At 46.0% G+C, this 18,356-nt stretch overlaps 1 protein-coding gene across 1 annotated transcript in view; it reads right to left on the reverse strand.

The window, feature by feature from the left end:
• Positions 1-3,028: 3,028 nt before the first annotated feature.
• The window catches only part of SMYD2 (SET and MYND domain containing 2), a 34,380-nt gene continuing 19,052 nt past the window's right edge, over positions 3,029-18,356 (reverse strand). Inside the window, exons 5-12 of the mRNA XM_081186075.1 lie at positions 16,483-16,607; positions 15,390-15,457; positions 14,319-14,421; positions 12,014-12,124; positions 9,986-10,106; positions 7,904-8,078; positions 5,844-5,952; positions 3,029-3,468 (exon numbers count right to left, since the gene is read on the reverse strand). Of these exons, the coding sequence (XP_081042201.1) occupies positions 3,388-3,468; positions 5,844-5,952; positions 7,904-8,078; positions 9,986-10,106; positions 12,014-12,124; positions 14,319-14,421; positions 15,390-15,457; positions 16,483-16,607 (893 nt within the window). The 3' untranslated portion in view covers positions 3,029-3,387. The remainder of the gene's footprint in view (positions 3,469-5,843; positions 5,953-7,903; positions 8,079-9,985; positions 10,107-12,013; positions 12,125-14,318; positions 14,422-15,389; positions 15,458-16,482; positions 16,608-18,356) is intronic.

Here is an 18,356-nt window from a genome sequence, read left to right on the forward strand (position 1 = left end):
TAAGTGATGCTTGTATGTTTGTAGGATGTATGTTCAGAGGATGGGTAGGGGAAGAGCCCATGGCTGCTAAGCTTATCTACTAGAATATTAAAAGACGTAAAGTGCCTTTGCAACTTCATTTTGTGTGACCTGCACACAAAGTCCTTAGCTCACATGCTATTTCCCAGTTCACACACAATGGTAGTAGTGACTAGTCTCAAAGTATCCCAGGAGCATCACAAGGCTGTAAACAGAGTCCAAAATAAAAAGACACCCTCCTCTAACTGCCATCCAGCACTGTGTATATTGATCCCTGATAGCAATTATCTAGCAGTTATCTCTTATCTAGCAGACATCTTGATGTGATGAGATAGCAAAGGGTAGCAAGTAAATAGATGATCCTTTGCATGTGTGCCTAAGGTACAGCCATTACTCGAGTTAGTTCCAATTGCCTTCCATTTTAGAACTGCACTGTTCGCACCCTTGGTTTGGAGTTTGGTAACACTGTCCCATCCGCTAGCAGCAATCCGATTCACAGAAAGATTTTCATCAACTGCTGCATCCCAGCCATAGCAAGCATTTGATTAAAACTCTGCTATCGGAAAGTATCAAGACATGGCCCATCTGCTCGGAAATTATGTTTCATTGACTAATTTCATTTCCTGTAAAACATGTGCTTCAGCGCCTTCTATGGACTTGTGAAGTGTTAGCTTCCAACTGTTCGTCCTTATATTTTGAAGTGTGAGAGTTTATGGCAGTACCTTCAGAGAGGAGGGAAAGCCTGGGCAGTACTTCTGTCCACGGCATGCAGTTGGTCAGTGCTGCCTCTGTGCACTAAATACTGCTACTCAGGAGCACAAATAGGGCAGATCTAACCATTTAACTTCCACACGGACCTGTTCCACACACATCCTGTATGTGGAGCTTCAGATGCTCAGTGGAGGGCCCTGGACAAACATGTGCACCTGATGCACGTCATCATAATGCTTGCTTTCTGCAGAAGAGGAATGCCTTCTTAAGGGAGGAGGGGGAAATACAGAGCCTCGTGCCTATCCAAAGCCACTACACATGGCCGTGTGTATACAACAGACATAAACAACAAAGCTGAAATCCTGAGCACATGCACCTGGGCATATGCCCCACTGAAAGGAGTGGGACTTACTTTGAGGTAGACGTGCACAGGATTTCACTGAGAATTTATGCTGCTGGCATTCATTCATTCATTTATAGTTTATCCAGATTCCATAGAAGCACATCCTTTCAGCTAAGATGACTGCTCTCAAAACATCGCCAAGTACAGAAGGTTTCAGGTTTTAAATGGAGGGAACTTTTATGAAACTAGAAGAGATTAATATGTGTCAGGGGTACAGGGACAGAGGCACAGGGAAGGCAGGAAATGGAGAGCGATGGAGAGGAATCCCAGGATAGCGAGGAAGAGGATAGCAATGACGCAGGGGATTCCATGAGTCTCTCCAGCGAATCAGAGGATTCCCAGAAGGGGGCGCCTGTGGTAAGGGCAAGGGGAGCCCCAGGGGGAAAGTGTCAGGAGCGGGGGGCCAGCAGGGGACCCCAAAACGGCAGCTGGGAATCAGGGCCAGCCTCCCCACCAGAGCGCAGCGAAGGAGGGGGAGTTTCCAGTGTGTCAGAGGGAGCAGCTCCGGCAACAGAGAAAGGGGAGGGATCAGAGCAAGCCGTTCTCCCGGAAGGGGAGGAGGGCAGTGAGGGGAGTAGCATAACTGTCAAAAGGAAGGTCAGAGGTTGGGCGCGCGCGCCAAGTTCAAATGAGGAGGCGCGCGGGAGAACAGGGAGCCCGGAGGAGGAGGAGCCAGGTCCCAAAGCCCGCAGGAGGGGGGAGGAGCAGTCTGGAGACTCCGCTTCAGGAGAGAGCAGGAAGGGAGGAACCCCGGCGGGCAGAAAGACCCTGCGGAAAAGGAAAGAGAGAAAAAGGTGGAGCAGCGTTAGCTTATTAAACTGGTGTAGGGGAGGGACCGATTCAGAGGGGACTTCTAATGTCTAAGGCTAAGAGACGCGGGGCTGCGCGCCTCGGTTGTGGAACCAATAATGAACTGCAATAAACATCCTTGTATATAAGAAGAACTTGGCGTTGGTCTTTTGTGAGCTGAGACCTGGAGCAGCCCTGACAATATGCAACACTGGAAAAAGAAAATCTCTACACACATGGAGAATCACAGAGGTGGAAGGGACCTTTTATTTCATCCAAGCTCCTACTCAGTGCAGGATCAACAATGGAGGATGAAATGACAGCATCCATGACAGACTGCTTTGTCAGCCTCTGCCTAAATATCTCCAGCAAAATAAAATATAATAATAATAATAATAATCTGCTCTACTGCTGAGCTGCTCTCTTTTCTCTCTGCTTCTAACTACCAGTTGCTGGAAACTGCAGCTGGGGAGAATGCTGTTGAGGTCAGGTTTTACTTGCATACTTTGCAAAGGCATCTGGTTAACCACTGTGAGAAAAGTGTGCTAGACTAGATGGACCACTGACCTGATGGAACAGGACTCTTACGTTCTTAAGAAGTTTCTCCTAACGTTTAGCTCAAATTGGCTTCCCTGTATTTTCCACTCTTTGGTTCTAGTCCTGCCCTTTGGAATCTTCCTCCTATTGTTTTGGAGCTGCTAAGATTCTGTAAGATTGGGCTGCAAAGCTAATTGACTGGAACTAGTTTCTTGGGTGATGCTGCATCCAGTTCTTACCAAAGAACAATAGTAAAGTCAACCCTACATCTCTCCTTATTCCTGAAGATACGTAAGACCCCAGAAACTTGTGCTAATACATCCATACACAATTTGCAGGGAACAGTATGTTTCCATTATCCATGTTGACATTGTTATCCTAAGCGTGGACACACAGTGTTAGAAATGAATAACTGGAGTCAATACATGCAAGAGCTAAGTTTGTAGCAAAATTTTGGAGTGCAAATGTTGCAGCTACGACAAATGTTGCAGCTACAATGAATGTGCCTGCAATGCATTTTTTGAAAGACAAAGTTCATGTCACAATAAGAAGGAAAGCAATCAAGCCGGCTCAAGCAAGGCTGTCCCATTTTAATTAATTGCTTTGCATGGCTAAGATACATAGTACATTAAAATCTGTAGAGAAAAGAATTGGTCATCTCTGCACATGATCAATCAAAGGCATTAGCTGTATGAAACCGTGGCATTTCCTTAGTGGGGGAAAAGCATTCAAAATTAATTCATCAAGGCTCAAGATATTTCACATCAACCTCAGAGAATGCAAGAGGTAAGGCCCGGGTGCACCACATGTTTGTCATTCCAATTATTTTACAGAAAAGCTTTCATCCCATGTCAATTTTCAAAGCACTCCTGAAGTTTCCATAGCAAGGCTTTTAAAGAAAGGTTGAAGGATTGCATAGATTCAAAGACTCAGTGGGCCTCTAATTCCTTTTTGATCTCTATAACGTATGGATGATCTTTCCCATGTGCTATCTCCATGATGGCAATTGCCTGCGAAAGAGGGAGAGAAAAAATACAATTGATTCAGACAGCCTTGGTTTATGAAATGTTCTCGTCAGGGATTCCAAAGAGTCAGAAACCTCTGACTGGTTTTTGTCCCCTTAAATGTACCCAACTGAAAACAGCCCATTTGATTGTAAAGAATCAAACCTTATTATATACACAGCACCTTTTGATCCTAAGAGATCTCCAAACTCTTTTGAAAGGCACAGACAAGCAAAAAGTTAAACGACATTGTATCTGCCTTTCTGTTCTAAACTTAACCAGAAGATGACTCTCAGACAGAGCTGCTTCGAGCAGAATTTGGGCCTGCTTGTACTTGAAAGCAAGATGGAGTCTGGATGGTCAATGGGAGAGGGTGATGCTTTAGCCACTAACTGGGATGACCACAACCCTCCATGTATCTGCTACTCTGACTAGAACAGCTCCAACGTCGCCCCTTGCTGGTCCTCCTGTAACCAATTTCCCCCCGAGTTTATGACGCAACAGCCACAGCATTCAGATGCTGCAGATAGAAGTTGAAGCTTAGTTGCCAAGTTGCCTGGAACCACTGGCACTGAGGTGACTTCTTGGGATCTGCATTTCAAGCCTGTGTCTTCATCTGCAAAATAAAGTTTGCAGCCAAGGCTGCAACCCTATACAGGCAACGACCAACTGACATGCAACTGCGACCGCATGCATCACGGCAACCCGGAAGTGGCTGGAAAAGGGGGTGGAGTGAGGCATAACGGGATGGAGCAGGCTTATGCGTGCTCCGTCAATGTGCATGGGGATCAAGAACAGAACCCCCGTGCAAATTGGTCGTTGCCTGTACCCACTTACCTAGAGTAAGTTCTAATGAACTTAATGGGATTTACTTCCACATAGATATGTACAGGATTGCACTGTAAATTAATACTTTACATGCTATTTTAAAAAGGTCCACCTGAATCCTCCTTTTGATGGTGCACACCTGTGCAGCAGAAGCATGCTTTAGCCATCCCTACCTTACTGAATTAAGGTAACTAAAAAATTAAGGAAGCTGTACACAGCAAGCCTAGGAGTCACTGGCAAAGCTCAACAACACCATTTCTAGGTCGATGTAGAAAATCCAGCTGTTTTTTCCATCTTTGCTTTAGGGCTGTGGTTTTCAACCAGTGTGCCGTGGCACCCTGGGCTGCCTTGAATGATGGTCAGGGGTGTTGTGGGCAACACTGGTCTCTGTCCCTCTTTCCTTCGCTCCCTCCTCTGATGCCCTCTTGTGTCTCTGCCTCCCAAAGGCTTGCACAGCTGTTTGTTGCGGCATCCCTGGCTACAAGCTCCCCAGGCGAATGGTGCCTCTGGGGTTGGCCAGGGGGTACTGGTTGCCAGAAGCCGAGGCAGCCTCAGAGAAAGCAAGCAAGCAAGCGGGCAAGGAAGCCCAGCCAACCAGCCCTAGCTGTTGGGAATGGACAGAGAAGTCCCAGGCCCCTGTGGGGCAGTGTGAGGAGGCACCTCTCTTTGGGGCAGGGAGGGGCAGCCAAGGGTGGTGGCAACAGCTGTCCAGAGGACTCCCAAGGAGAGGGGAGATGAGAGGAGGCTGAGGGAACACTCCACAAGGGTGTTCAAAAAAGGGTGAGAGGCTGCCAGCTCTGCAGGAAAGGGGTGACAGAACTGGGCTCCTGAGCCCCACAGGGGTGCCACAGAAAGAATGTAGCTGGTCAAGGGAGCTGTGAATTCAAGAAGTTTGAAAACCACTGCCTTAGGGATGCCCTACCAGCTAATGCTCACATGTCTGTCAGTATAGAGAGGGCTCCACAGCAAAGTCCTTGCAAGGTGAAGGTGAGGAAGGGGAGGCCAAACCAAAGCCCTCCACAACCAATCAATACACTGCCTGCACCCCCACCCTACCTAACAAGGTTTTCCAGCTACAGGGGAAAAAATATTTTGACTACCATATGAACTAACATTCAAGATAGCTACTGAAATGCAATCTGCTTTGTGCCATATGCCAGCTTCCATCAGAGCCAAGAACATTCAGTTTCTGAACAGCTCTTGATTGTACACAAAACCACAGAAACTGAGAGTGACTTTTCAGTGACGGATCCTGTTGGGAAAACCGTGTGTACCAATTAAATTGAACTGCTGGTTGCTGCCACCTTAATTGAAGGAGATTCGGGGCATCAAAGGTAGGAGCAAAAGTACGATCCATAAATTTGAGTTCTAAAATAATCATTTTGGAATGGGAGGAGGACTTTCATTTTGCCAATTCAGGAAGCTGAAGAAGGTGGCTGGAAAATTAAGTACTATAGCTATGCAAAGGCAGTTCAGAATTTCTACCCAAGCGAAACGTTTATATGCATGTCATAAGAGCATCTAAGGGGCTGGGTGTGTGTGTGTGAGGATACCTTCTTGAGAGCCTTAACGCCAGCAGGTCTGTTTTCCAGGCCCATGTAAAGTCTCCCCAGTTTCAGCCACATGGAGGCCACATTGAGGGAATATAAAGGATAATGTTTACTGCAAAAAAAGAAAAACAGGAACAACATCTGCTTTCACCAGAACTTGAAACCTCAGTTCTACAAAATTTGTTTGCAACAGCTCGGCAGGCCAAGACACACATCTTGCCCTTCCTTTTATTCTTCAATGGAAGGAATTATTGGTGCGCTCCACTTTTCTTTCTTTTTGCCAACGCATTCCGGCTGTTGCCAACATATACACACATGGTCAATTTGTGATCATCTTATGAAATGGACTTTGGTCAAATGAGGCTCATACTTTTTCAGGGCAAACTACACACTTAGACCAGGGATCAGGTGAGCAGAGGGGCAACCCGAGAGCAATCTCGCAGTTGCAATGTCAGCATGCCGCTGGTTGCGCAGCCAGCCTAAACCAGCTTAGAAGATCAGTCTCCAAGTCCCCCCACCAAAAAAACCTAGGCAAATCACCGGGGTGATAAATCTGATTCAGATTCTGGGGGAAGAATGTGCCATTGTGTTTTCCCAGTCACCGCTCCCCACCAGCTGATCTATGACTTCATACTGGCATCTGATTCAAAGGGAGATGTTCGTTTACACTCCACAGCTGGAGAGAAAATTATGCCCCGAGATAATTCGTTGAGCAGCCTTGCGACTGGCTCACACACAACGGTAGGGTGTGCCATGCCACAGTCTCTGGGCTTAACATGCTGCTGGTAGTGCTCCTCTCTGCATGGGCTGCAGGGCAATGCTTCCAACAATATATAAAAGAACACAACAGAACCTCAAACATTAACAGCTTCCCGATACAGGGCTGCCTTCAAATGTCTACAAAAAGTCATAATTATTGATCTCCTTGATATCTGATGGGTGGGCGGGTGCCACTACCGAGAAGGCCCTCTGGTTGTTTCCCTGTAACTTCACTTCTCGCAAGGAGGGAACTGCCAGAAGGCCCTCGGAGCTGGATCTCAGTGTCCAGGCTGAATGATGGGGGTGGAGATGCTGCTTCAGGTATACAGGGACGAAGCCATTTAGGTTTTTTTTTTAAAAAAGTATTTTTTATTAAAGTTTTCTTGGTTTAGCCATTTAGGACTTTGAAGGTCAACACCAACAGTTGGATTTGTGCTCAGAAACGAACTGGGAGCCAATGTTGATCTTTTAGGACTGGTGTTATATGGTCCCGGCAGCTGCTCCAAGTCACTAATCTAGCAACCCTATTCTGGATTAATTGTAGTTTCTAAGCCACTTACAATTCCTAGACGAACGTACAGTTTTTGCACTTCTCCAAATTTTCTCCTTTTCCAGCAGAAAACAAGTACCAATATGCATATATTTTGGATAAAATATGTTCAAAGATATGTATTTAAATAAAAATTGCCATGCAGATTTAACCCCTCCTCCACTGAGTGATTTCTCTTGGTAGATCAAATCTAACCTTGTGGGGGGGGGGGGACGGACATTTTATCAACTAGGGTGATTCTCCTGAATCACCAGACAACCTACTTTTAAAAAGTGCTAACCATGTTTCATATAAAAATTGCACCTGGCAAGGACTGTTTTAGAAAAATTCTAAGGGGATTTCCCACTTCCCATCACACAGGAAGGAATACCTCCAAGATTATGCCCGTTGCAACACATACTTGTATGTTCCTTCTCCCATTCAGTTACAACAAAATGCTTCCCTTCCCCCCTCAAAGCTACCAATTCATTCATATGGAGATTTAAATAACATTAAACCTCACACAATCAACTAAGTATTCTTCAATCAGCTGACAGCCCCGCTTCCGAAATATGTAAATAATTCAGGAGTTGGTTTCTTGGGATAACAAGCACATAATTATCTTGTTTTGCTTCTACCTGCTAGGCTTGGCTTACACAGAAACAGTCATTAATGAGATCAGTTCATTGAATTGGAAGGTGAAGGTGTGTTTGGGTGGGTGTGTTTCTTTAGAGACACTTCATACAAATTACACAGAAAAATTCAGGAACGCTACCTGTATGGTTTGATAATCTTCTGCCCGTAGCGCAAAGCACCCTCCCAGTCTTGCATGTACAGACAGACTCCCATAGCCTGGTACATCATGTGCAGCATGTAAACATTGCTCTCGACAAACACAGCGCCCATCTTGTCCAAGCTAAGCTCGCAAACCTCGAGCAGTTCACTTGGGGGTAAGCCAAAAGTTAAGGAGCACAGAAAGTAAGCGGGGAACGAATGCCCGGTTATGACTCCAGGGCTACACAGCTGAACACCTGTTCCTTAAAAGCCAAGTCTTCTTAAGCAAAATCACAAGCGTTCCATACAGAAACGTATGGCCCTGCTCCGTTGCAGAAACACACAAGTTGGAAGGGACATCAGAGCTCATGTGGTCCAAGTTCCTGCTCCACTCCAGAAGTGCAATGCAGGATGCAAGAAAGACATTCCTGGGCCTCTGATTAGACAAAGAAAACCCAGTGTATCTGGAGGCAGTTTGTTCCTCTGTTGCATAGACTTTTCTCCTGAGGTTTAGCTTTAAAAACCTGTTTCCTTGCCATTTCCACTGCTCTCTAGGAGCATCAGAAGATAAGCCTGCCCCATCTTTGCCATGACAGCCCTTCAAGTATTTGTTCCTAGCAGATGGCATTCAGAGGCAAACTGCATCTGAACATTATTGTCAGCTATCTTGGGAGGAGGTCCTGAGCTCAGATAGCTCAACGGTCAGGTGGTGGACTCTTATACCCAGGCATTTGAAGGTGCACATAATTCCATCTTCTCCCACATGATGTTGTAAAATGTACATGAAACTGCTGTCTAAGACTGTCAATGGAATTGGGAAAAAATATTATCAATCTTAGTCTCTCTCTGGCATTTTCATCAGCTCCCAGGAAGGTTCCGAACCCCTTTCTGGGATCAGTGATAAGCCAATGCAGGCAAACAAGAGGAAATGTAAGCCCATCGAGACAGAGGCACTGTTGGGTGGCAGTATTCAGTGTGCTCTGCACTGGGTTGCATGCCCCTCTGAAGCATCAGATATGGAGCTTGGGAGTGAGAATGAAACATGGACCCATTTCCAGACCCACAGATTTCCAATGAGGGGGCTCCACTGCACTGGAGGCCTGACCTCCAGCACAAAGCTACTGCCAGGATAAAGGTAAAGGTAAAGGGACCCCTGACCATTAGGTCCAGTCGTGACCGACTCTGGGGTTGCGGTGCTCATCTCGCTTTATTGGCCGAGGGAGCTGGCGTACAGCTTCTGGGTCATGTGGCCAGCATGATTAAGCCGCTTCTGATGAACCAGAGCAGCACACCGAAACACCGTTTACCTTCCCACTGGAGCGGTACCTATTTATCTACTTGCACTTTGAGGTGCTTTCGAACTGCTAGGTTGGCAGGAGCAGGGACCAAGCAATGGGAGCTCACTCCATCGCGGGGATTCGAACCGCTGACCTTCTGATCGGCAAGTCCTAGGCTCTGTGGTTTAACCCACCGCGCCACCCACGTCCCGCTGCCAGGATAGGACCCTGAAATTTGTTGGATCCTGTACCAGTTCAGCTACTAGAGAGGAAACCCCTCTACACTGTCGACCCTGACTAGCAAGGAAGCAATGGGGCTCCATTTGTGGTGGTGACTCTGTTGCTTTCACCATCTTTGGGCTGGGCTAGGATTGCATTACCCACCTGGAATCACCCCAAAATTATGTAAAATAACACCAAAGAAATGTTAAATCAGTGGAGGGTCTCGCACAAACCTACTGTGTTAGACTAAAGAGCTTTGCACACTCCCTTTCTTGCATTGTTGGTCAAAAAAATTACACTCTAGAGCAGTTGCAAATCACTTTTTACCTTGCTTTACTGCAGCCAAGCTCAGCTCTAAGGGAAACCAAACCTACTTGCTGGAAAAGAAACTCTGGGGTTGAGAAACAAAGCAAGGGGTGGGGTGGGGGGAGATGAGAGAGGAATACAGCAGCCCGACGCTGGGGAATTGCATTTTTGGACATGCCTCAACAAAATGAGGCTGCTCAATTGAATCTAAAGTTCAGCTTAAACAGAGAGCACAGATAAGAAAGAGAGCGAGTGAGAAAGAGAACACCAAAGGATATATTTGTAGTGTTTGGCCCTCCTGAATTCCTCAATCACATTTCTGGCATATTTGATCATATCTCGCACGGCTTCTGCTGATGGAGGCTCGTTCAGCTTGCGGATTTCCAGTTTATCTTTGTCCTGAGGGAAGAGTTGCGAGAGAGTTACAAGGCCTCCCCCAGCTCCGAGACAAAAAGCAGATCCACACAGAAACCAACAATAGCTGTGCAAAACACACACAGCGAGAGAGAGAGAAAGAGAGAGAGATTATAGGGATCTGTTAAAAGAAGAGAACTTAAAACCATGATAAAATTTAACCAGGGTTTCTCACAGAGGACACGAGGGTAGCGCTGTAGCATCTGCATGGGTCCCTGACTGATTATCTCCTGGGGTAGCCAATGGATGGCTCTCTGGTGTTGGTGGGCTCTAACTCCCATCAGCCAGCATGGCCAAATTGGTCAAGGATGATGAGAGTTTCAGTCCACCCTGTTGCCTACCCATGTCTTCCACACGCTGTTAGGTGGATAGGAAGCTCCATTATACAAAGTCAGTATTCTCTACCCAACGACATTCTAGGGCTTTAAGCAGGAGCCTTTTTAAGCACTGCCTGAAGATGCCACATACTAAAGGGGCTGCTTTGGACCCTGGAGGGCGCAAGACTGAAATGCTGCCTGTCAGAAGTGGGCACAGCCACTGTGCTGAATTCCTGGCGGGTGGGCTGCTGCTGCTTGTATGGGGAGGCCAAGGTGGGGGAGAGGTTGGTGCAGTGCGAATGCACCAGCAGGGACACCAGATTGGCTCCGTTGGTGCATTTGCACAGCGGCAACATCCCTCCCGGTGACCCACCTTCTGGGGAGCTAGCATAGTGGCTACTCCCCCTCCCCCAGCAAGTTGCTTTCTGGGACATGTTCCCTTAATACACACACCCTCCCCCAAATTTCTCAGGTTAATGTCTTGATCATCCCAAATTCTGCATCTGCTCTCTGGAGAGAGGGAGAGACTGTGGGAAAGCTATATGGGGGGAACAGGGGGTAAGACTGCGCTCAGCCACAGCCCTACTGCAAGGGTGTCAGCGATTGGCTGGACGATGAGGAGTGGTGGGAGGCTTCAGATGGAGAACTCCCTTGGGAAGCCTCAGAAGAGGAAGGCTCGAAGCCTGGGGGGTGGCGGTGGGACACTGAAAACAGGTCAGAGGATGAAGGGGGAAGACCAGAAGGGTTGGATGTTGATGCTTATGCATTAAATTTGTATACTGCCCTATACTCATAGAACAAGCAACAGGCTTCAGTGAGAGAGAGGAAGAGGAGACGGAAAGCACTGCAGACATAGGACAGGCAGCTGGGGAGGAGGTAGGGGGTGAGGCTGCAATAGATTGCAGCAGTCCTACTATATTCATCCCTCCTCCTCCCTTGTCTCCAAGGGCATGGAGGGCCTTGAATGCAGCAGAGCAAAGAACACAGGGGGAGTTTAAGTCTGCTGGGAAAACAGCCAGACAGAGGGGAGACTTAGGGAGAAATGGGAGGCCCGGATTGTCAATTCAGACAACTGATTTACTGGGGGCCAGTCTTGACCGTAGGTTTCTCTGTCTGTATTCTGTTTCCCTGAATAGAGAATCAACTCTGCTGCTCACCTCTGAGTCTCTGCACTGATGTGCCGCTGAACCAGCTCTGACAAAGAGTAACCAACATGATGGTTCTTGGGTTCCTCTTTCCACCAGCCCCAGGGAACATGGTCAGTAGTCAGAGATGGCTGGAGCTGGAGCCCAACGGGAGTAACTAATGTGGAGCCCACTACTCCCACAGTCTAAATGGTTGACTTTGAATAAGCCAGACACAGCTGCACCAATGGGAATTGGAAGCAGGAGGTAGGCCATGTCACAGATCTGCTTTAAGGCCTCATATTACAGGCACAATATAGATATTAGATGGTAATAAATGATGATGAGGTAAAGAACCCAAACAAAAAAAAAATGCTTTGCCTTTGCTATAAAGTCGAGCTATAAATTTTAATAATAAATAAAGCGTGTGCACTCTATTAAATACAATCACCTTTTTTTTAGTAATGCACTCTCTGCAATCGCAAGTGAAGAAATAGGAATCTCTTAATCGATCATTCCTATCTTCTGTGGGATATAGCAGGTCAATGTAACTGGTAAAAATCTGGAAAAGACAGACGGGTAATATAATAACAGCAGATAGATATTAAAATGCTACAGGTTATACATAAACATACACTGATCTACATACTAGTTGCAGTGAGTGGCCAGAAACTTGCTGCATTTGCACAATGCGCCAGGTTTCAGGGCTAAGTCCCAGGAAAATACAGCCCAAGTTCAGTTTGTTTACTACTGATAGAATCTGAAGGTTTCAATGGCTGAATATGTGTCAGCTTAAAGTGGGGAGGTGCACACACAACATCCCTATCCATGCCTGCTCCATTTCTAACTTTCTGAAGAGGGAGCCTAACTGCATCCAGCTCAGAGGCCTTCCTGCAGTTGGGAACCTGATGTTCCTGATGTTCCCTGGAGAAGGTTCCAAGCCAGGGGTCAGCAAACTTTTTCAGGATGGGGCCAGTCCACCGTCCCTCAGACCTTGTGGGGAGCCGGACCCACCATCTCCCAAAAGGAGGGGAGGGAAGGGGACGTTCCACTGCACAACCAAAATTTTGTGCGTCAGCAGATCAGTTTTGTTCGATACCACCAATACTCTTGTTAATAGATGGAGAATAGACTCCTTTGGAAGGTGGTGTACTTTAAGCAGAGGTTGGCTGGCCATCTGCCATGGATGCTTTAGTTGAGATTCCTGCACTGCGGGGGGTTGGACTAGATGACCTCAGGGTTCTATATCATGGCCGGAATCTTGAGATTTGTTTTTGTTGGATTTTGAATTTTGCTGCAAGTCTGAACACAGAAGGGCATATAGGCAGAGACACATTTATTCTAAGCCTCTTTGTGGATGCAAAAAAGTAAACAGCCACTCAGTTTGCTTTGGCTAGTAAGGTATCTTATCTGCCCAGAAGAAAAAGCAAAAACAGAAGCAGAAAACAGAACTCCAAATACACAAATACATGCAAACTCAAAGAATTTTCTTCCGGTTATAAAATAAGGCAGAAAGTTTCAAATGCTGATCTTAAAATTTCTCACCCAAAATATAATACAATTGAAAGGCTACAAGGAAAACTAAACACATATCTGCTCCAGCGCCAACGCATGGTTTTCCATCGAGCCTGCTCTTGTTTGTGTGCATGTGTGTCCTTCACCTTCTCTCAACATGCCCAGGGCAAGTTGATTTTAGTTTGCAGTTGCTTGTTTTTATCCTACAGTGAGTGCATCTCAATTGCTTTTCTCCAGGCAGAAAATATGGGAGCCAATCTAAACACACACGCAGACACACGGAAATCTTGACAGGTTTCCCATGCAGTACCCACATTGGGCCAGAAGGTGGAGGCACAGGCCATGCCACAGAGGACAAATCTGTTGCGCTTCTGCGCTAATTGAATGGCAGAGAACCTTTTCCAGGAGTTCAATACTCCCTTGATTAGTAATATTCTACCAACTTGTTAACACACACTCTTTCCGTTGGCACTGCTGTTATTCCGTTTAATCGTCTTTATTTTACATAAATGAATAAGTATAAGGCATTCAAAGGGAACATGTAAATATTGTCCTGAATAATCCCACAATTGGGATTTCTGGAATGCAGCAAAAGTAAACGATGTCCTCGCCCCTCGTAGGAACATCAGGTGAGCATGGATCTGTGGGGAAGGGTGTGTGGTGGACTAATGGAGCGGGTTAGGTTATGAAACAGACCGGCCTGACATGTTGCAGGCAGTATCTGAAGCTACCCTTGGCCTATTTAAGTGACCTCTTCAAACCAGAGTTCAAGGGAGGGAAATACCCGTGATTCTGTTGCTGAAAAACAGCAGGCCCGTGTTAACCTTTTGCACCGTCCTATTTTACATCCAATCCCCATTCCTCAGACAGAGGACGATGACATGGTTAAACAACATGCTTAAGAAACATGGGTTAAGTCTAGCTAATACTTGTGGGGAGAGGTGAGGGAGACCTCATTAGGGGGCTGCCATTTTGGACAGAAGACCTCCTTTAAACGTCAGGTGCGGTTTCTGTCAGAGAAAGAAGTCACCGTTTCGAGAGGGGAGGTGCTGGCTCCCACAGTTTAAAGACCACATCGTCGTAACTGGATTTGGAAATGAAGGGGAGAATCCTCAAACGGGGTGTGGAGGATGAGTTTACCACACAGGTGGAAAGACACACTGCAGGTGCACGGCAGGCCCTGTGTTTTACAAACCAGTCCCTCCCCATCCCTTGAAAGCAGGCAGTCACTGCACAGTTACCTCATCGCCAGCTTCTATCTCCTGCACAGCTCTGACTTCAGCCACGGTCCCTTTGTAGGTGACAATCACGTTGGGGCAACAACTGTGGTTCATGAGCGCCACACTGACAAAAACAAAAGGGCACCCATTTGTTCCATGAGCAGCAATATTAAAGACCACAAGGAAGAGCACTGCATACAGCAGGACTTGTGACAATTACCTGTGTTGAATGGGCTGGTTTGCGCATAACACCAAACCAAACCATGGCTCAGCACAGATGTGCAAGTGCAAGGGCTCCTGGGGAATGGATTGCACCTGCAATCCTCCCCATAGTCCTCCTGCTATTGCACTCATGGAAAGCAAGCCATAGTTTGGCTTAACATTGTGGAGGCTCGTCTCCTCCAGACAAACCTTGCTTAAAGCCCATGGTTTGCTTGGAGTGAAACAAACCATGAGCTTGGGTTTGGATGGCTCACTACGGCGAACCATGACTTAGCTCACAGCAGTGCAACAGCAGCAGGAACAGAGCAGTAGCTCAGCAGCCGCAAACGCCTCTCTGGAAACCTGTGCGTTTGCAGCAAGCCTGTATTTGATTTAACGTTATGTGCAAAGCATCTCGAAAGTCTCTTTATGAAGTTTATTATTACAACTGTATGATCAGGGCAAAGTTGCGAGTTCATGAAGCTCAAAGACAACCAAATGTCTTATCAGCTTATAGAATTTACCTCTAATAGTGAAGTCCTAGGAAGAGCTGCTTGCAGCATAGCCACAGCGAAGCACCTTAAAATCTCAACAGTTTCAAGGGAACTACCGTATTGGCCCGAGTCTTGGCCCTTTGAGACCCTGGACCACTCAGACCTGGTATACGGTGAGGACCTGGTTCATAAGACAGGCACAGATGTTGAACACAAAGAGGAAGGGAGCCGTGTGCAGGACTCCAAGAGCTGAGAAAGGAATGCCTTGCTCAGCTTTGCAAATATCTTACAGCACTGGGGGATTTTGTTGTTGTTGTTGGAAACTAATTGATAGATCTTAGAAATTGTGTGTGTGTGTTTCCCTCCCTGGGGGAGATACTGCATCTAAAACACTTACTCAGGGAATATCGCTGATCCCAAGTGTGAAAGTTCTTCATCTTCAATTGTGAAGCCATTACAGTTCACCTGAGAGAGAAAGCGAAAGACGGAGAGAAATTAAAAACCCACTGGCTTGTTGAGCATTGCATGCCTAAGTGACCATATTTGTCTGCACCATCCTGATTAATCTGATTAGAATGCTGCTTATTCTTAATCAAGTCTTGCTGCTGAGCGACTAGCTTTACAAGATGGGAGGTCAGAGTTTGCCTGCAATTTAGTTTTATAGTGGAAGATTAAGGATGCGGCAGCCGGGCTGAGCTGCAGCAAAGTGTGTCAGCATCCTGGAACCAGGTGGGGCGAAAAGGCAGCTGAGTGTGTTATTCTCAGTCTAAAATGACATTCAGCTCCAAGCCGTACCTTCCATTACATCATTTAGACAGCAGCATCTTTTAAAATGTGTATACAACAGCATTCATGTCATGTACTAACATCAAACATTACTATCTCGATGTTTGTAAAAAAATCATTTCCTAATATATAGTGTTTATGTTTGCAATATGTGCTCAGTATGTTTATGTATTGGTCTGCATTTTGTATATCTACTCTATGATACATATTATTGTTTCTTTTGTAAAGAAAGTCAACAATAAATTAAAAGGGTAAAAGCTAAAGAAAATGGGACTGAGTACTAGGCTATATCAAAAGGGGGGGAAATGAGAACTGCATAGATCACTTCTACACTTTACATTTTTGGGACAAATACTGAAGAAATGTAATATGCAAACATGCATAAAATTATTTGCCAAGGCTTTGGTTTCCAGAACCACTAGGAGGCTTCTAATAGAGGGTTTTTGGGGATGATTCAATTTAGTGCATGCAACACCCTTAAACCATTTTGAAGCAAAGTCCATTCCTCCTGCCCCATCTGACAGAGTTTTGTGGGGATGGCAAGGCCCAAAATGTGAGATTTATCACACAAAATTGCACGCAATTCTAAGCTTCTTTTTCAACCTTACTTCCTGTACTTCTGGTTCAGTGCAAGATCACATGCTCCCAAAGGTGCCATTTGGATCCAGCCTAACCCCCTACCCCCTTTTTAAAATCCATCTTACTTGACCAAAAAGGACCACAAGAGCTGCATTGTCAGGGTATTCTATATGCTTTGAATAAAAGTGATGGAGAGCCGAGATGTCATTCTGAATCAACTCTCTCTTTTCATTGTCGAGCTTATCGAGATCTGCAAAGGAAAAGAAATCCCTTTTCAATACAAAGACCAATTTACTTGCAGTGAAGTGCAGCGAAGTCTGCTTCAAGACAGGACGCCCTCGAAGAAAAGAGAATCAGTCACAAGAACTCTTCTTTGAACTGCAGGGAGTATCATTTTCCTCCTTGTAGGCCTTGTGGAAGGGAACAATGCCAGGAAGCATCTAACAGCTGGCACATTTCTACCCATATATTAGCTGGGAATAATATTGGCTTATGAAACGCACTGTGTAATCTTTTTGTGTATTTGTCAATGCACCACTAACGAATGCTCAAGTAAGCCACTGAACCCACTGAATTAAATGACACCTAATGAAAGGCCTCCCTGTGTGGGAGGAACAGTTCCTCACAGGACATCAAAACTGGGTTTTTACTCTGGTTAAAAAAACAATCAATCGAAAATAAAATATTGATAAATGCCATGCCAGACTTCAGTAAATGATAGAGATCCTAGAGTGAGTGTGGCAGGAGGGGGTGGGGCGGGGGGGGGGAGAAGATCCAGTGTGGTGTAGTGGTTAAGAGCGGTGGACTTGTAATCTGGTGAACCGGGTTTGCTTCCCTGCTCCTCCACATGCAGCTGCTGGGTGACCTTGGGCTAGTCACACTTCTCTGAAGTCTCTCAGCCTCACCTCACAGAGTGTTTGTTGTGGGGGAGGAAGGGAAAGGAGAATGTTAGCCGCTTTGAGACTCCTTCGGGTAGTGTTAAAGCGGAATATCAAATCCAAACTCTTCTCCCTCCCCCACATACAGCATAAAAATGTGACCTTGCAGCCCACTTCTGCTCAATTCAGCATCAAGCTGCCTGAAAAAGCGACACATTAAACAACCTAATATGCTAAAGCCAGAAGGTTGGTGGGGTTTTTTTTAAATGGTCTTCCTAAAAATGCAATAAATATAACGTAGTGGTATTCTTGTCAAATGCACAAAAGTTGTACATTTCTTCCTAGAGATAGCTGCATTTCATGACCGCATCTCAAGGTGTTCCGACTGAGCAGAAGGCAAATCTAAGACATTATTGTTCTCGAATATGTGCATGGTTGTGCTCACTTATTGTCAGCACCGAGGAAGAGAGCAACACTACGAATGCTTGGCAGGCAATTCCAGTTTGCTTAGCCTTCTTAATAGCAGCTCAGTTTTGAGCTCTGCCTTGAGCGGGGAAAATAAGTTCACACACACACACAGGCCTTCACTCCTCCTTAGATCACCTTTGGAGCATTTGGGATGCGGCAACCGCCGAGGACATGTCAGATTTGACTGGCAGTGACAGATATGCAACTCAACACTGGAGGGCCCTGCAATTAGCCCCAAAGACACTGTCACTATCAAGCAACTGTGCCATCACTGACTAGATGCCCTCTGGTAACAATGCTGGCTGTTTTAAAATTTCACATTACAATCCACCAAAGTCACCCAAGTTGCCAGGAAGGCTGTTTTGACAAGACAGAAGTGTAATCAATGGACCAGAATTTCAATTCACTTTTATCCCAAGTTAAGGGGAACAACAGAATCATTGGCGGTGGCAGCAGGGTGGGGGGTGAGGAGAATAGGACACCTTGTTGAGGTAGATCTAGAAATGCACGTGTGTAAAATGTTTGTGTATTGTGCTATAATTAGTATATGCAAAGCTATAGAGGCAAAATGCAAACAGAGAGGCCAAAGAGGGTATATATAACCTGTGACTTTTCCACGAAAACTCACTGTATTCAAGATAAATAATGATAAT

The sequence above is a fragment of the Podarcis bocagei genome (genome assembly GCF_964188305.1).
Source record: "Podarcis bocagei genome assembly, chromosome: 3".
In the NCBI taxonomy this organism is placed as follows: domain Eukaryota; kingdom Metazoa; phylum Chordata; class Lepidosauria; order Squamata; family Lacertidae; genus Podarcis; species Podarcis bocagei.